The 17,937-nt window shown below is 44.4% G+C and overlaps 1 protein-coding gene across 5 annotated transcripts; it reads right to left on the bottom strand.

Annotated features, from left to right (window-relative positions):
• Nucleotides 1-3,642: 3,642 nt before the first annotated feature.
• LOC136541245 (uncharacterized) lies at nucleotides 3,643-11,542 on the bottom strand. Of its 5 annotated transcripts, XM_066533030.1 has the most exons (9): nucleotides 11,403-11,541; nucleotides 11,212-11,252; nucleotides 11,073-11,127; nucleotides 9,132-9,504; nucleotides 6,792-8,531; nucleotides 5,058-5,401; nucleotides 4,746-4,956; nucleotides 4,589-4,666; nucleotides 3,643-4,497 (listed from the first exon to the last, which is right to left on the bottom strand). In XM_066533030.1, exons 4-5 carry the CDS (start codon nucleotides 9,483-9,485, stop codon nucleotides 7,785-7,787), a joined length of 1,101 nt encoding a protein of 366 aa, XP_066389127.1. In that variant the 5' UTR covers nucleotides 9,486-9,504; nucleotides 11,073-11,127; nucleotides 11,212-11,252; nucleotides 11,403-11,541; the 3' UTR covers nucleotides 3,643-4,497; nucleotides 4,589-4,666; nucleotides 4,746-4,956; nucleotides 5,058-5,401; nucleotides 6,792-7,784. The 5 variants fall into 5 exon arrangements, with proteins under 5 accessions (XP_066389127.1, XP_066389126.1, XP_066389125.1 ...); XM_066533029.1 differs by lacking the exon at nucleotides 11,212-11,252 and having other exon boundaries at nucleotides 11,073-11,172; nucleotides 11,403-11,542; XM_066533028.1 differs by having other exon boundaries at nucleotides 6,906-8,531; nucleotides 11,073-11,252.
• Nucleotides 11,543-17,937: the final 6,395 nt, after the last annotated feature.

The following is a 17,937-nucleotide window of genomic DNA, read 5'->3' as shown; positions in this document are numbered from 1 at the left end:
TCCACTGTTGGGGAGGAGGAGGGGGTCGGATCCGCCGTTGAGGAGGAAGTGGGGCCGGATCCACCACCGTGGAGGTGGCGGCCGGTTCCACTGCCGGGGAGGAGGAGGGGGCCAGATCCGCCGCCAGGGAGGAGGTGGCGGTCGGATCCGCGCCCCCACGCACGCCGCTGGGCAAGACGGGCCGCGCTCACTGCCGTGGTCAAGTCGCGCCGCCTTGGTGGGAGTGAAAGGGAGGAAGGGTGCCGCCATGGTTTGAGGGAGGAAGGGCACCGCCATGGTGTGGGAACGAGGAGGAGCGCCGATGTGGTTGGAGGGAGAGGGAGGAGTGGCTGGTGTGTGTGTGAGAGAGAGAGGAGTGAGAGAGAGAGGCGCCGATCGAGCTGAGGGAGGAGTGGTCGGTGTGTGAAGGAGAATCTGACGTGTGGGGCCCACACGTCAGTGAGTGGAGGGAGAGAAGCAGCTGGGGGTGTTTTGGTCCATACGAAAGATGTGTACACGTATATGGCTTGATAGTGGGTCCAGACATCCGGAAGACATAGAAAATGGCAAGTATCAGGTAGAAGAAGAATTGTAATAGAATAGGTGAATTTTAATGGTACATCTCAAAGTTCTGAGAATTGTAATGGTACCAATCCAAATAACCCAAGTATATAAGCGTGGAATCGTTCAGCCCCCAACCCTCAGCCCTCATCCGCATCCACCCAGGCGCCGTAGCCGCACAGCCGCATCCACCCAACGGGGCGACAAGCGACGGGCGACGGCGGCTCGTTCCTTCCCCGCACGGCCGCACGTAGGTACGGCGGCGCATCCTGATCGGCGACTTCGGCGTCAGCAAGTCCAACATGCTCTCACGCTTCACGCGCAATGAGTTCAGCCTCGAGTTCCATCTTCCTGCCGTTCCGCCGACTAGAAGAGGTGAGCCGTCCGTCCTCTTGCCCTCCTCGCTCTCGGTAGCCGCTTTCCATTCATTCATTTTCCCGCCTCTCCGCTGCTTCCTCACTGCTAGGCTGCTTACCGGTGCAGCGCTCGCCGCCGCCGCGGTCTACAGGTGTGGGGGTGGGGACGACGCCAGATCTGTGGTGCCGCCGGTGGGGCAAGATCTAGAGCGAGGCTGCGCGGGAGCTGATCCGGAGCTGCGTCTGGTGTGCCGAAGCTTGGCCGCGGTCGACGCCGCGCCTGCTGCTATCTGCGGTCGCTTAGGTATGGTTCCTCGGTCGTCTTCTTCTTGCGCTTACTGCTTATGAAATCGATCTATAGAGATGTGACATTTTGATTTTCCCCTTTCATTCTGTATAAGTTATATAACTAATTTGTGAAAATCACATCAATGCAGGGTCTCATTCTATTTTTGTTGGTGCTTTGATGACTTGTCTTGATGAAAAAGATGAAGAAATGGTAGTGCTGTTGTTTCCTTCTATATTCAATTTGTGAATTTACAATGCGTTGAACATTCAAGTAATGAGCTACTCTCTATTTTTATTTCACAGGATGAAGATGATTCCACCATAATTGATGAATGATGAACTCTATAATAAGTGTACTGTTATTTGTTTGGACTGTAATATGTGACTGTACTGAACTTGGGTTGCTTCTCCAATTCTACCTTTGTGGCGCTACAATATTTGTTTGCACTGTAATTGATGAATGTTTGGACTGTAATATTTGTTTGGATGTTTGGACTTTGCCACTTTGGACTATCTTCTGTACTATGTACGCCTGTACATGTGTGTAATATCTTTTGTTTGGACTTTGCCACTTTGGACTGTAAATCTGTAATACTTTTGTTTGGACTGTAATATCTGGACAGTGTGTGTTCTGTAAATGGCTGAACGCCTTGACTATCTTCTGTATCATGTACGTTGTACATGTCGTGTATCATAGCTGCTACTTGCATGTTCTGTACATCTTTAATTGCAATATCCTCGGGTTTCGGGGATCCGCGGGTTTCGGTTTTGGGGATGGATTTTCACTCGAATCGATTTTCGGGGCGGATTCGGGTTTCAGGTTCGGGTTTCGGTTTTGGGTGCCCAGACACTCCACCCGATCCGAACCCACCCCCCCGTTGCCATCCTTAGGCAAAAGGCCCGGTATAGGCCTGAGCAGCAGCAGGCCAACAGCCCACAGGCCACAGCCCAGCACCCAGACACTGAGGCACCTCGGCCTGCTCCCGTAAAAGGCCATAGGCCACAGCGTCTCCTCCTCGGACCCCCTCCCCCCACGTCGCACACTCGGCTCCTCGCCTCCTCCCCGCTCTCGCTCCCCCCACGTGGATGTGCCACACCCGCACTTGCGGGGGAGTCGCACACTCGCTCCTCCTTCGTCCTTCCCTTTCCTTCTCTCAGCTCTCGCCGTGGCTCGTGGGATGCGCCGCCGCCTGCCGCGGTTGGCTTGGACCAGCCCATGGGAGCGATCGCGCCAGCCTCGGGTGTGCCCGGTCGCTACCTCGCTAGGCTCCTCACCTACTCCACTCCGCCGGTCAGGTGCGCCGCCGCGGGCTCAGGGCCCCTCGCGACCGTTTGTCGGTCGGGAGGCAGGACGCGCGCGACTCTCCTCCCCTTCTCCGCTCTGCTCCTCGCCACTTCCCCTTTCTAGGCGCGTTCGCTGGTCTGGTCAAACCAGACCAGCCGACTGATCCTCCTCAGCGAACACTGTTCCATCAACCAGCCGCTATAGTGTTTCTCTCTTACAAAACCAGCCAGTTTCAGACCAGCGAACGGGGCCTCTATCTTCAAATCTACTGCGCAGTGGGCCGTGGGCCGACATGGCCTGCTATTTTTCGGTGTGCTTCACGGGCCGACCCGGCCCAAAAAAACGGCCCATAGTGCGGTGCCTGGGCCGCTGGCCAGGCCCGTGGGCCTATAAGGCACGGCCCGGGAGGCACGGCGTGCCGTGCCGGCCTGACCCCAATCGGGCCGTGCCTAGCACGGGCCCATGCCTAGCACGGGCCCATGCCGTGCTGGCCCGGCCTGGCCTGTTGCCCATCTATACCCTGGGGGCATATAAACAGAAGAATTTGAACTTCAAGAGGTCATGAGCACATTTTGAGTCCCTAAGTTATTTGATGACGTACTCAGTCTTATCCGTGACATGGGCCACCTCTTGGCAGCATCTACAAAATCCAGACATGCCACTATGATGGCCTGACGTGAGAGAAAGGAACCAAGCATCTGGTTTTCAGACGACTTCAGTGCAGTCTCTCTTTCAGCGATCTCTTTCTCTTAAAGTGGTACTATCCATCCACTGCTCAGAAATATGTGTTCAAAGCATATGAGATTGAAACATCAGCAGCATCAATGCTATTCAGTAACCGACGGGAATTTTTGAGGATGCAGGACGCACAGGAGTTTTTGGGCCGTGTGAAAACAGAATTGAAAAAAAAGAGAACGCGATAGAAAGGAAAGATAGATTATAATAAGATATATAGCCAGATATAGATTTATTTGGATTAGGATTCCTATTCAGTTTAGTCAGAATCCTAGGCTTAATATTAGGTATAGATAGATAGAGATTAGGATTACTATTCAGCTTGTTTGATATCCTAGAGTTCTATTTAGATTTGGATTCGTAGCTATCCCAAATCTATTATAAAAAAAAATGGATGGATGAAAAAAATTTACTGAAATTTTATCTCTTTAATATTTTTTTGTCCCAATATGCTCATTTTGGATAGGACAATGGAGACATAGGTGAACTTTCTGCCCGCCGTGCTCCGCACCAGATGTAAACCTACTCATAGATACAGACAAATGGACCCCGCGGCCACGTGGCGCAAGGCCACTGGCTGTGCCACGTCCACGCCCTGGCCCCGGGAATCTGCGCGGCCGTGCTTCCTTTGATCTGTGTTTTCCCTGAGCCTATGACACACGGCCCCAGCGCCACGTGGCAAGCCACGAGTGGCCACCGACCCAAACTAAACAAGAAATTCTCTAACAGGACCATTATTGGAAAATGTCCAAAATCCAGGACTAACACAATTGCATTTTCAAAAGCTTAAATTGCAATGGGCATAGATACTCTTTGCTAAGTTTTTGATACCTCTATCTCTTCTGTCGGCCTTTCAACTATGCGCCAATACTCGCCTTCAATATCTTCCACTGACGGTGGTGAATCTCTGCATTTATCTTTCATAAAATACTGATCACTGAAGTCATCTGCATACTTCTGAAACATCTGTAGTGTGAACTCTGGTCCTAGTTCAAATCCAAATCTCTCTTGGTTTTGCTGCATTCCAATTTGATTGTGATTGATTTCTTCAGTCTCTGAAATCTTTCTACGCTTCTTCATCATTCCACCTCTTCTGCTCTTCTTGGACGATTTACGATTTTGGAGCTTGTCAACCTTCTGTACCCGAGTAGAAAATTTTGAGCATTCCCAAATGTTTCTCTCTTTAAGAAGGCATGGAGGCTTCCATGAAGCTGGTGGAACAATACGGCATATCCCATATGGTTCTGCTGTTGGGCGGATACTCTCAATGTATTTTAAGGTGTCCTGGAATTCCTGATCCATAAGAAGATATCGTAAGATTAGTGCATGCAAAAACAAATTCAGTGCAGTGAAAGTACTGATACAATACAATGTGGCAACAAACCTCCTCGGTAGGATAGTAAACAGGAGCCTCATCAAGAACAGGCCTACGTGCACCAGATGGATTCCATCTTGCAATAACCTGCATGATGTGATGTGATATAAGGAACACAACAACACCTTTGTGGAGGCTATCCATCAATTTTCAGAATCACACAAACCTTTTGACAATCGGCACATTCTGGACATCCTCGAAGTACTCCTTTAGGCCCCGTTCGCTTCCTGGGGATTGGCCGCCGGGAAGAATTCCGGGCCGGATTCATTACTTAATTTATACTTAACTTTTCACATCAGGAATGGTTCCTCGCGTCATACCGGCTAAACGAACGTAGCCTGAGGGAATTGTTGCCTATATTTCACTGAACTTACACCCTATCCATAGAGTTGAGCAATATTGTGCGAGGCATTAACATCATGATAAAATTCAGGTAACTGGTGAAGAAATAAGGATGGAATAGTAAATAAAGTGCAACCTTGTCTGCTACTTCAGCATCAGAATCTTGATATGCAATCTGATCAAAGCGACTATAATCTATTGGAGGTCTATTGCGCAGTGATTTCCTACAGGTATTGCTCCCAGAAATACTGCAACCTGTGTCACTCTGGCGATCCACTGAACTGGATAGATATTCCAAAATTTCCACATCGTCGTCGATGCTCTGTAATGCTACAACAGAACTAGAATGAGCATCAGCAGGTTTAACATCGTTTTGGATTCCCCATGATGACAGGGTAGCGAAAGGTCCAAATCCAGGCGGAATTGAGGGTTCAGGGTCCTCGATGACTGTGGCTGCAACGCCTTCTGTTCCCATCATTGCTAAAAACAAATGAAAGAGACTTTGATCAGCACAGCACGAAATGATATCTAAGCTGAATAGAACTGACCATACAAAAATGTGCTACAACTATATATACTGATTCTTCAAGCAACTTGCTGCAATAAATACCATAAAATTAAAAGAACAAGCCCACACAGCAACAAAAGAGCACAGTCATGATCAAGCAACTTAGTTCAACATCATGAAAACAGATCTGAAACAAAAGGTGGAAAGGAACTAAGAGCAGCATCTTGACACAGTTGCAGACCACTTAGTTCCCATCCCAAAATGTTTTGTTATATTGCACTACATGTCTTATAATCTATACTACTCACTCAAAAGTATATGCTTAACAGCGTAACTATAGTATGATAACTAAATCCACCAGCATCATAAGTTCCAGATCATCTCCACAGCAAATCCAGAAGAGCACCAATCAAGCATCATTCAAGGATGTAACACAACCAATCAATTTTGACTCCACACCAACATACTAACTTCTAGATCATCTACAGGCAAATCCAGGAAACCACCAACCTGTCAAGACTCAGGGGTGATGGCGTATTCGACGCAAGGCGTCACTAGCTATCGATGGCGGCTAGTTAGTCATTTGCTATTGTAATAGAGTATGACAGTTGGGTCCCACGGACCAGTCGGCCTTAGGCCTTATATTCTCGCACTGTGACTTGTAAGACAATTAAGAATATTTTGCTGTAACGCGAACGAAAGACAGAACCGCCCTCTGCTCCTTCCTCGTCGGCGATCACCTACTTGTCTCTCACGTCTCCGGCGATCACCGTCGGTGGCCATGGGTGTTACAAGTGGTATCAAAGACCATCTATCCTCGGCCCGCTGTCCGATTTCCCCCTTTTTCCCGATCTCGATTTCATTTGCTTCGATCTCAGATCATAATCCCGGGTGGCTGGTAGATCCCCGACGGCATCCCTGTGGTGCTGTGCTGGAGGTCCTGTAGGTCCACTCTTTGGTTGATCCGAGGTCAGCAGCGTTTTCGTTTTCGTCCACCTCCAAATCCACCAAATCGGCGAGCTCGAGCATCTCGGAACGCATCCACGGCGGCGGAACTTGGTGTGCTGCGTCATCGACGAGATCCGGCGGCGCGTCAACTGTCGATAGTTAGGGGGAGGTGGACGAAAAAAATGGATGGACAAAAAAAATGACTGGAAATTTTACATCTTTATTATTAGGTATAGGTATAGGTATAGATATAGATATAGATATAGATATAGATATAGATATAGATATAGATATAGATATATATAATAATCGAACAAGTGGCTTGCTGCAGAAATACAAGTTCCAAGTAACAAGCACAAATTTTAGCTGAATAATTGGCAAACGCAGTTACAGTTTGATTAAAAGAAAACTTACACAATTTTCCAGTTAAATTGAAAATATGGTCCCTTGGGGGCATATAAACAGAAGAATTTGAACTTCAAGAGGGCATGAGCACATTTTGAGTCCCTAGGTTATTTGATGACGTACTCAGTCTTATCCGTGACATGGGCCACCTCTTGGCAGCATCTACAAAATCCAAACATGCCAATACGCCCTGTTCGCTTGGACTGGTTTGACTTATAAGCCATGGCTGAAAGTACTGTTGGCTGATTTGGTGTGAGAAAAAAATACTGTTCGTTGGCTGATAAGCCATGGCTTATAAGCCAAACACGACCAAGCGAACATGCTGATGATGGCCTGACGTGAGAGAAAGGAACCCAAGCATCTAGTTTTCAGACGACTTCAGTGCACTCTCTTTCAGCGATCTCTTTCTCATAAAGTGGTACTATCCATCCACTGCTCAGAAATCTGTGTGTTCACAGCATATGAGATTGAAACATCAGCAGCATCAATGCAAAACTACTAAAATACTCTAAATAATTCACAGTTTACATTCATATTCAAGAAAAAAATCAACTTGACTGACTTCTGAACCAAATAAAAACCTGACAAGATTGCCCTTAGGATATATCTGAAGCAGGAACTATAGATGGTGAATCATTTACAGCCACCAATGTGCAAAATGATACTACCAAAGAAAAGATAGAATGAGTGAAATCAGTAACTACAATTGATACTTCAGTTTCCTTTGAAGAAACTGATATTTCAAACTTGATTATCAACATAATAAATTTCGATGATAGCTTTACATTTCCTTGAATTGTAAAAGCACTAAAAATGCAACTCTCATTTACTCCTAACAACAAAGTTTTGGTGGAGTACAGCAACTATAGGTGAATTTCTCTGAACTCTTCTTTATATACAACACCGCCAAGGTGGAAAACAGACGCTACAAGGCTGTGGAGATCTCTACAAGTTGAAGGTAATCCACAGATATAAAAAAAACATATTAGTTTTTTAAAGTTTTCAAAGAGATAAGAGATGCCTCAACTGAAGCAAGTGCTCCTCATTCGAGATGTTGAGCGAGAGGCGCAGGTTTGTCAGGAGTGACTCTTGCTCCCATGTCAGGGGTCCTGCAGCATGGAAAGCTCTGACGGTGGATTGGTATGCTTGCAGCTCCAGCTCATGGACATTCAGAAATAAACCAGAGCCATAGGCGTTCTTAATCTCCTGCCCAGATTGACATGCAGACATAACATCATCAGGGAAACAACTGCCGGTCCCGACTGATTGTTGGTTATCACTGGTACAGTAGTAATTTGCGCTGCAACTAGCCACTGAGCACTCGTTCTCTTCTCTGATGCGCAAAGGTTTCTCAGACAAAGGAAGAACTTTGCAAACTGGTTTTATCTCAGAAATGTTCTTGGTAAGATCATTGTATCTGCTACTTAAAGGCCTATGAAAGTGATCTCCATCGATAGCATTCCTAGCAGACACCTTCAGAGGCAACTCATTCTTGGTTAACTGACGAAATTCATATGCAGATAATTTCCGTTCCTTGCCTGTTCTTCTAACTAAATCATTAGGTGGAATCCTACTTGCTTCTAGTTTTCTCTTGACAGCTCTAGCACCAGTGGAAGCACAAATATTGGCTGCTTTCCTCTTAGCATGGTGAGCAACCTCTTCATAGGCTTGATGGTCCTGTTCCATCACAAATTTTGAGTGATGAGAGGAGCAGTCAGCAAATCGGATTGGTTGATTCAGTTGAATGACCTGAAAAAGGGAATGATACCGATGAAATACTTTCTCAAAGAAAGGCAAAGAAGAAATTACACTGGTAATGGGAGGATAGTACAGAGATTATTATGCCAGATACTGAAGTCAAGCAAATGCTCATGGTGAGAGGTACCACTGATTCACCATCACTCGCTTCTTGAAGCACAAAAATTTCTATATTAAAAATGTTCAGTCTATAATAAGTTGAAGATAAGGGAATATTCAATTTTCAACTTTCAACAAGTGTTAATGCTTTCACAATAGACCAAACCAAACCATATAATGCAAAAAGCTGAAATATCTATCTGCACTTTGTCCATGATCTGCATCCAAATTCCTAACTTTTATTAACTGGAAATGAGACATATTCATTTCATTCGAGAAAAAATTCATTTCATGAAGTACCTTTTCTGTCCAGGTGCATTTTCTCGCGTGGCAAAAAAAAAGCAGCTTTTCACTTTTAAACAAAAGTAATTCAGTGGTTTGAAGTTCAAACACATGCAATGGAACTATTTTCATTTGGACAATAATCAGAATATGAAACAAATATACTTCACAGATATTAACTAGAAATATAAATTCTAAACAGTATCTCACCCTGTCTCCTACAGTCAACTGCTTGCTATCATGTGGAATCCTCAAGCAAGATATGTGGAATTCTCTTGGTTGGATGCAACCCGCTAGCCTGATGACAAAACAGTCATTGTTCAGCACTTCTGTAATCTTCCCAAGCCTCCACGAATTATGATCCAACACCTCGGTTACATCACCAAGAACCCATCTACTTCGTCTGACTTCAACTGGTCGACGAGGCTTGACATCTTCAGTCTGCATGTTCATGGCTGCAAACTTCGCTTGAGCAGCCAAATGTGGAAGACCTGAGCCTGAACGGCAGTCTTCAGGCTTAACATCCTTATAGAATGGAAGTCGTCTACTTTTTAGCTTCATCATATCCCACTAAAACCTGAGCCTGAAATATATATGCACATAAAAGGTGGACCATAAATAGAAGTCAAAAGAAGCACTAGCACACAGGGAAGAATATGCAAACATGAATGGATAAGAAAATGAAGACCTTGTTTGTTAAGAGCCAAGTATTGTATTTCTAGGTAAAGCGTACAAGTAGAATACAAAGTTCCCCTTAATAAATGATTTGACAGAAGAATGTCAAGGATATAAAGTCATCAGAATAAACCAACAGTCTTATTTGTATGGTGTTATGCCTAATCAGATTAAAAGTAGGCTATCTGAACAACGTATTGTAATAGGTGTTTGTTGACACCGTAACAACAAAAGAAGTTATTGAGACACCAAGATAGCACTATGCATAAAAATCGGATGAGGAACACAGAAAAGAGCTGAAGGCAGAGTCCTATAATCTGGATGAGCAAATAAATGAAGGCAGAGTTCATAGTGTCCAACATTCAAGGTTGCCAACATGAGCCAAGAAATGTTTGGTAAACATGACTGAAAAAGATTCATAGTGCCATTAGAAGCAAGATCTTGTCCCTCACTCTGAGATGTATTCTTAAAACTACTTGGCTTACTGTCAAAGATAGCCCAGGAGAAAAAAAAAATGACAACTTGAACCTTCTTATATACCCCACATATTAGAAGGGCACAAACTATCCATTATATAAGCTCCACAAGCCCAGTCACAAATTCAGAGTACGACCTTATATTCAGGTTGAGCGCTGGGCGAGAATCAAACAGTCATGTAGGGAAAAAATTTAAAATCAATGAGCCTAAAAAATAGGTGAATCAACTAAGAATTTCTACATAATATAAGGAAATCAGGTCCTATATGTGAAGCAAGCTTGGGGGTAAAGATTCAATCCCCTGCATGTTATTAGATGTGGCCCAAATTATCTAAACAGGATAACTAAAACCAACTGCTCTGACTTCAAGCTAAGAGGCTGAAGCAGGAGCAATTCCCCAGATGGGTAGATCCCAGAAACAGAAGATAATCCATACAGGTTGGAAACTTCTGTTCATGAAAAATTCAAACCGCTTGCAACCCGTTAGACAGAACAGATGCCACAAAACTTCAGCTAAAAGCATGTCTTAAATCCTAACCATTCAGAACCACAATCAAGAATCCTGATAGCAAAAGAAGAACAGCACACAAGCTCAATCTGGAGTCGTGGATGCAAAAATTAAACGTAGATCTAATCCTGTACCACACTGGAAAGGCAAAACAGGAACTCAAATGGAAGAAGAAATAAAGAGAGATAGGAACAAGTTGCTTGTCCGAATCTTGATCCAAAAATGTGCAGCAACTGACTAGAAGACTTGATTTAATCCTAATCTAACCAAACTACAACGTGGAAAGAAATTCCAAGAAACTAACAACAAACTGATATGACCTTAAGCAAACCAAATACTGGGGTTGCAGATCCGTGAGCACTAAATAAATCACCTCAAGAACTCTGGTTTTTTTTTTTGACATAGATTTGAGGAAACAAAATCTGGAATGTCTAACTGAATTACTGAAAGACAGACAGCAGCAGCTCAAACTGAATTCAGGACAGAACTTACAGACATGCAAATTTTGAAGTCAAGGAATCCAAGAATCTGCTCTCAGCAGTTTCACCTGAAGCAAGCCAACCCAAGTACCCAACTAACTCGCCTTGTCGATCTAGGAACTCAAAAAGAAAAAAGAAAAAAAAAGAGTTACTTCTGATGAACCGCGATTGGGCTGTTCTTCTTCCGACCGATCTGAGATGGATTACAAGGTCAGAATCCGAGAACGGCAGCCAAGAAACAGAGATAAATAGAGAGAAAAAGAATTATTTTTCCCCAACTAAACTCCTAAAATAGAAATAAAAATCGGATGAGAAGAAATTTAGAGCACCGAAGGCGGCCAACCTTAGGGTAGGGAAAGATTAATCCGGCGGCTAGCAAGCAATCGAGGCGCCTAATTCCGGGGCCAACCGTATGAGAAAGCGGTGTGCTGGCTCGTTCTGTATATTGGCTGTTTCTTCCGGTTCTTGCTTTCCTGTTTCTTGCGTTTGCCATGGGGATTTCGTTTTTCAATTTAGTTTTAAACGGGATTTCGTTTTTCAATTTAGTTTTAAGCTCCATTTTTTTTGTAAAGAAAATACATTTGATTTGTCACTTGTTCTAATGTTCTTACCTGGAATGCATATGGTAAGTTATTTTGTTTATTCTTTTTTGATAGAATTTGTCGGAGCTCTAGTGCAGATTCAGCGGGTAATGACTTAGCTTAGATAGGGAACTTGATGATGTACCTCGTTCAGTGAAGTTGCGGCCATGGCACCGGCGAGGAAGTAGCAGTAGCTTGACGCGCCCGCTAGGGTCTCGAAGAAGACAAGAGTGCAGGCATGGTCTGGAGGCAGCGGTGAAGGCGGTGGAGCTTCCCGTCGTTTACAGCGCACCCTCACGATCGAATTAGGGTTAGGACATGGTGGGGCGCTGGCGGCTATGGTGAACCTCGTTACTTGCGCCTCGGCCCCCACCTTCCTCTTTATAGCGCTGCGCGACGGGGGCCCATCAGCTAGGAGAACGGCTGGGCGCCTCCGATCAGGGCGCCAATCAAGGGCCCAATTGACCGTTGGTCAACTGGTGAAGATCAATCTAACATTCTCCTCCTTGATCTCACCTTATGACTTAAACTTAACTTACTTTATCTTTTTCCCATCTCATCCCAGATCAGTGCATAGAGCGTGCCTCATCGTCACGGTCAGTTGCCATTAGATTAAACAGTTACAATGCACATCTCTGTTTTGAAACAGATTCTCAACTAGGCCCTTAGTATCCAGAAATCATAGGCTTTCTCTAAACCCACGCCGACTGTGTGTTCTATGAACGCACTGGGTGGTTAGCCTTTGGTAAGCAGATCCGTAAGTACTTGCTTGGTACTTATATGCTCAATGCTTTCAAAATGATTCTGGATTTTCTCCTTTATAACATATAACTTAATGTCAATGTGTTTGGCAGCACACTTTTGACATGTTGTCTTAGGAGTTAACTACTTTAAATGGTTATTATTGTTGACTACCATTGTTAAATCCGGGTACATATTCCCTTAACCACTTTTACATGTTCCTGAGGCCTCATGACAAGCTATACTATGGTATGCATCATTGATGACACCACACCTGTTTTATTGAAGTTTTTTCACAATAATACTCCAACTATGAGTGTTAGCAACTACTATGTATTTTACTACACATCTCGCCAAAACTTAATATTTGTACCCATAACTATTTGAGAGTACTTCTTTCTTACATAGCATGAGGGCTATGATACTTTGCAAAAAATATAAGACATTCTTAACTCCATTCCAGTGATCTATATCTGGACTGGACTTCTGCCAAAATATCCCGGATACGTAAGCTACGTCAGGGTAAGTTCTTACTTGTACATTCATTAAGCTTCCAACAGCTGAAGCATATGGAACCATGTTCATTTGATCGATCTCATATCGGTTCCTGGAACACTGAAAGTTCCTAAATCTATTACCCTTGACTATAGGAGCAGGCGTAGGTTTACTCGCATGCATACTTTATTTCTTTAGAATCTTTTCTAAGTTTGTCTTTGCAATAGTCCTAATACTCATTTTCATCTATCTCGGTGAATTTCAATTCCTAGAACTAATGAGGCTTCACCAAGATCATTCACATTGAAACTTGAGGACAAAGACTTCTTTTTCTCCAATGGCAGATTAACATTACTACTAGTGAGTAGGATGTCATCTATATACAGGATGTGAAAAAATAATTTTCCATTCTTAAACTTCGCATAAGCGCTATTGTCCTTCTCATTTTCTTTAAACTCAAACTTTCTCATCATTTTATCAACTTCAAATACTACTGTCTAGAGACTTGTTTTAACCTATAAATGGATTTCTAGAGGTGGCATCCCATACATTCTTTTTCTTTCATGATAAAACCTTTGGTTCGTGCCATGTAAACTTTTTCATACAAATCCCCGTTGAGGAATGTCATCTTTACATCCATCTGATGTAACTCTAAATCGTAATGTGTCAATAACACCATTATGATTATAAAAGAATCCTTGTATGAGACTAGAGAGAAAACTCTCATCATAATGTATTCATTCTCTTTGCGTAAAGCCTTTTGCTACAAGTCATGCTTTATATCTTTCCACATTCCCTTTGGAGTCACATTTTGTCTTGTAGATCCTTTCACAGCCTATTGTTTTGGCTCCATTAGGAATTTCTTATAAGTCCCAAACATCGTTGGTATTCTTCGAATTTATTTCAACTTCCATAGTTTCTTGCCATTCAAACGAGTAAACGTTTCTCATGGCTTCTTCAAATAAGGTGGGATCACCTTCCATTTGAATTTCTTCACTAACATAGACTTCATAGTCATCAGAAAACTGGTTTACTAATTCTTTGAGACCTTCTGGGGCCTCAACTATTGGTACTTTCATGTGGGACTGTTGTTGCTCTTCATTGCCAAGAGGCAATTGATTCTATAGGGTCCTGTATTACAAGATCCTTATTTACATTATTCATCAACTTTAAAAAGCCAACAACAGATGTTGTATAAGTCATACAACAACAACAGGTATTAAGAAATTCGTTGTTTTTGAATCACTGAAGTGGGCACGCAGTCCCGCTTCTCTTCAAGTCATAGGTCTCTACATACCGTGCTCCCCCAGATCATCCCATCTTCTATAAAGATAGTGTATCTTCAAATTTTTTATTTGGGTTTAATCTGGTAAAACCTTATATGGCGCTTTAAGCACCGCCTTAATATCTTTGAGGCTGACTACGCTATCTTTCTCTCGAAATTTTTAAAAAATCCAGAAATTTAGCTATTTCTCTGCTTAGGGGCATCATTGTTATGACCGACGGTCACATTCATCAAAATCTTTATCTCACTCAGTTTTTTACAAAATATGTATCTCACTCTTAATGAAGAGTATACATTTATCAACATCTTTATCTCACTCTTAATGAAGAGTAGTTTCTTAATTGATCTTAATTCTTACTCTTAATTCATCTTATAATTCTCTCCCTCGAAATATGGCATGAACTATACTGCCATAATTTTGAGAACTATTCAGAAAACTGTGAACGAGGAGACACTTATGACTTACTTCATTCACATGATTATGCCATGGAAATAAAGTTAGTTCTTGATCCACATAGGAGTACACTTTCCTTATTCCACTTCAAGAACTCGACGAGGTCTTTTATTAACTGTACTTTTGCAAGTCACGCTTGTATCTTTTTCTTGTCCTTTGATTAGTATTGACCATGACGGTGCATTTCTATTTTGCCATGGTCAATACTAGAATGGCATAAGAGCTACCCAAACTTCTTTCGCTATGCGGAATACAAAAACATATGAGTCATCACAAAACTTTTCCTGCCATGCAGGATTGACTAGCATAAGTACTATGCCAAACTTCTTCCCATGCGGGATAAATCTATATACAAATTACCGTAACAAAAAATTTAGTTATGATGACTAAAACATTCACTTATACTTCATTTTCTAATTAAATCTTCCTGTTGGTTCCAATTTAATTAGAAATGAGTAAACTAACAAAAAAATTGTCCTGAACTGGCTTGACTCAAGCCTTTCTTCATTCACATACCCCAGCATTGCAGCCCGTTGGCATGTAACCGAGTGATCTCATCGGTTAAAAAATAAAACTTATAAGATGCTTCTGCATCAATTCTACATCACCGTTGGGTACAAAATAGAATTAATGCATAAAACTCATAAATTAACTTAAAAGACATATAACTACTCTTCAAAATTAAATTCTCCCGTTGGTTTGAATTTAATTAGAAGATAATCAATATCATTGCAGCGAAACACGATAATAAAATACATTCTATTAGTTCAGGAGCATTTCTTAGTCTTTATCTACTCTCTGAAAAATTGACCATGTTGGTGTAAAATTTATCAGAGATTTAAACTTCAACCTTAAACTCATTATATTATTATCATCAATGTTGATCAGAAAATAATAATACCATAATTTAACATAAACAAAATGGACTACTCCTTTAATTTAAAATTTTTCATTGGTTTTAATTTAATTAGAGGATAAACATAATCATAATTTACTAAATATAACTGCTCTTTAAATTAAATTCTTTTATTGATTCGAATTTAATTAGAAGATAATCAACATTAAACTTTGCAGTGGAAACATGAAAAATTTTCAAATTTTGACAGGGATTTAAATTTGACAAAGAATCATCAAAATTTGCTTCTAAAAATAATAAAACAAAAAACTCAGGGAGCGTTTGGATGGTTACCGCTGCATGCCACGCCGCTGTTGTGGCTACGCCAAAGTTGTGGCGAGCAAATCGTCCGCCGTAGTTGCGGCAGCTTTTGGCATAAAAAATGAACTAGCCTGTTATGGCAAGGCTGCGACATGCCGCAAGTTCGGCAGCGAACCAAACACGTGCTCAACTTTGGCAAGAAAGCTGTGGCACGGTGCGGCAAGTTCTGGACTCCATCCAAACGCTCCCTCAGTGTTTACTATTCATTCAGCCCGGCCTGGCGGAACAGTATGCAACCCAGTCTATGTCACGTCCCCGCGCGCGGCCCAGCGACGGCCCAACACAGCGCGCGCGACCGCAACCTGGGCCTGGGTCGGGTATTCGCTCGCCCGCATGGGTTGTTTTTGGTCCAGTGATCATCGGCCGTTTATCTTGATCGGACGGTCGTCCACGTGTGTAGCTCGAATAAAACACCGCCGCGGCCGTCTTCACCCGAACCCTAATTCCATTTCCCCCTTCCCTTTCTCTCTCTTCGCCACGGCGCTGGTTTTCTTTCCCTTTCTCACACCGAAACACGGCCAGAGAGAAGAGTGGTGGTGGCGCCACCGTGGCGCCCTTCGCTGGTGCACGCATGCGGCCGGAGCCACGCGCGGCGCCGTTATCTTTCATATTAGTTTTTTGTTCTTTTATTACATGTTTATTATAGTCTTAGTGGTAGACATAACTAAATAATAGATTAATAAAGTTGATTAGGCCCTGTTTCGATTCATTATTTGATAATCACTATCGGAAACGTCAAATTTGCCGAGTGTTTTTATGTTTACCGAGTGTATTCCCTCGGGCACTCGGCGAACAAGATCTTTGCCGAGTGCTGCGCTAAAAACACTCGGCAAAAAAAACACTCGGCAAAATCGGAGGTTTGCCGAGTGTCAAGCTAAAAACACTCGGCAAAGAGGGGTTTGCCGAGTGTTTTTTTACACTCGGCAAAGAAATAAAATTTTTTTCTAGAAAAGAAAGAGAAAAAAAAATTAAAAAAAACTTTACCGAGTGTCCAGATCTAGGACACTCAGCAAAGGAAAAAAATCACTTAATTAACCGGCCCGCCCGTGCCCTCTCTCCATCCGCCCGTGCCCTCTCCTGCCCTCTCTCCATCCGCCCGCGCCCTCTCTCCTCCCTAGATCCGCCGTCCGCGCTCTCTCCAGCGCCGCCGCGCCACTCCCCTCCCTCCCCTCCCTCTCCGGTGCGCCCCTCCCCTCCTTCTCTGGCGCAACCCCTCCCTCCCATCCTCCCTCTCTATCACCAGCGTGGCCCCGCCCTCCCCTCCCTCTCCTCTTCATCTCCCCGACAGGTGGTGGCGGCCCTCCCTCTCCCTCTCCCCTGTAGGCGGAGGTGCTCTCCCTCTCCCCCACCACCGGCCAGCCAGAGCACCTCCACAACTGGCGGATCCAACGCCCCTCCCCCTTCTTCCCCACGATGGTGGATCTAGCCTTCCCCCACCATCGGATCTGGCAATGGCGGAGGGAAGAGCGGCGGATCCGGTGGTGGATCGAGCAACCGGCGTGGTGGTGGTCCTGGCGGCGGTGGGCTTCGTGGCGTGGCGGATCTGGCCTTCTTCCTCCGCTCCTCCCTCCGTCTCTCCCTCCCTCCCTCGTCGCATGGCACCGGAGAGGAGGCCAGCGCAAACCCGATGTCCGCCTGGGGGCGCCGCGTCCCTCGTCCCCTCCCTCCACGGCTCCACCACGACGTGGATCTGGCGGGGAGGATCCCTCCGGCGGGGATTAGCCCGCGGGCGGCGGATCCAGCCTCAAAGAAGTGCTGGTGCGGCAGATCCGTCGGGGAGGTGTGCTTCGGCGACGGATTTGGCAGGGAGGAGTGCTCGGGCGGTGGATCCGGTGGGAGTTCACTGGCAGTGGATTCGGCAGCGTGGCCTCCGAGCAGGCGTGGATGGTGGTTGCGGCGGCGGTGCTGGTGGTGCGGGCGTGGTGTCGGCCGAGTGCACGACAAAAAACACTCGGCAAACTAGCGTTTGCCGTAAATGGGTTTGCCGAGTGTAACACTCGGCAAACTCTTTGCCGAGTGTTTTTGGGGCTTCGCCGAGTGCCCCTGGCACTCGGCAAAGCTCCTGTATCCGGTAGTGAATAGTTAGCTGGCTAATATCTCATTAAT

The sequence above is a fragment of the Miscanthus floridulus genome, chromosome 3 (genome assembly GCF_019320115.1).
Source record: "Miscanthus floridulus cultivar M001 chromosome 3, ASM1932011v1, whole genome shotgun sequence".
In the NCBI taxonomy this organism is placed as follows: Eukaryota; Viridiplantae; Streptophyta; class Magnoliopsida; order Poales; family Poaceae; genus Miscanthus; species Miscanthus floridulus.
Note: the sequence above shows the minus strand (reverse complement) of the source record. Positions and strands in the feature narration are given on the sequence as shown.

Excerpts from the sequence above, each read along its gene's own strand:
- LOC136541245 (XM_066533029.1), bottom strand. The coding sequence starts at position 9,485 with ATGATGAAGCTAAAAAGTAGACGACTTCCATTCTATAAGGATGTTAAG. Across the intron at positions 8,532-9,131 it reads AGTTGACTGTAGGAGACAGG|GTCATTCAACTGAATCAACC; the intron begins GTGAGATACTGT and ends TCCCTTTTTCAG.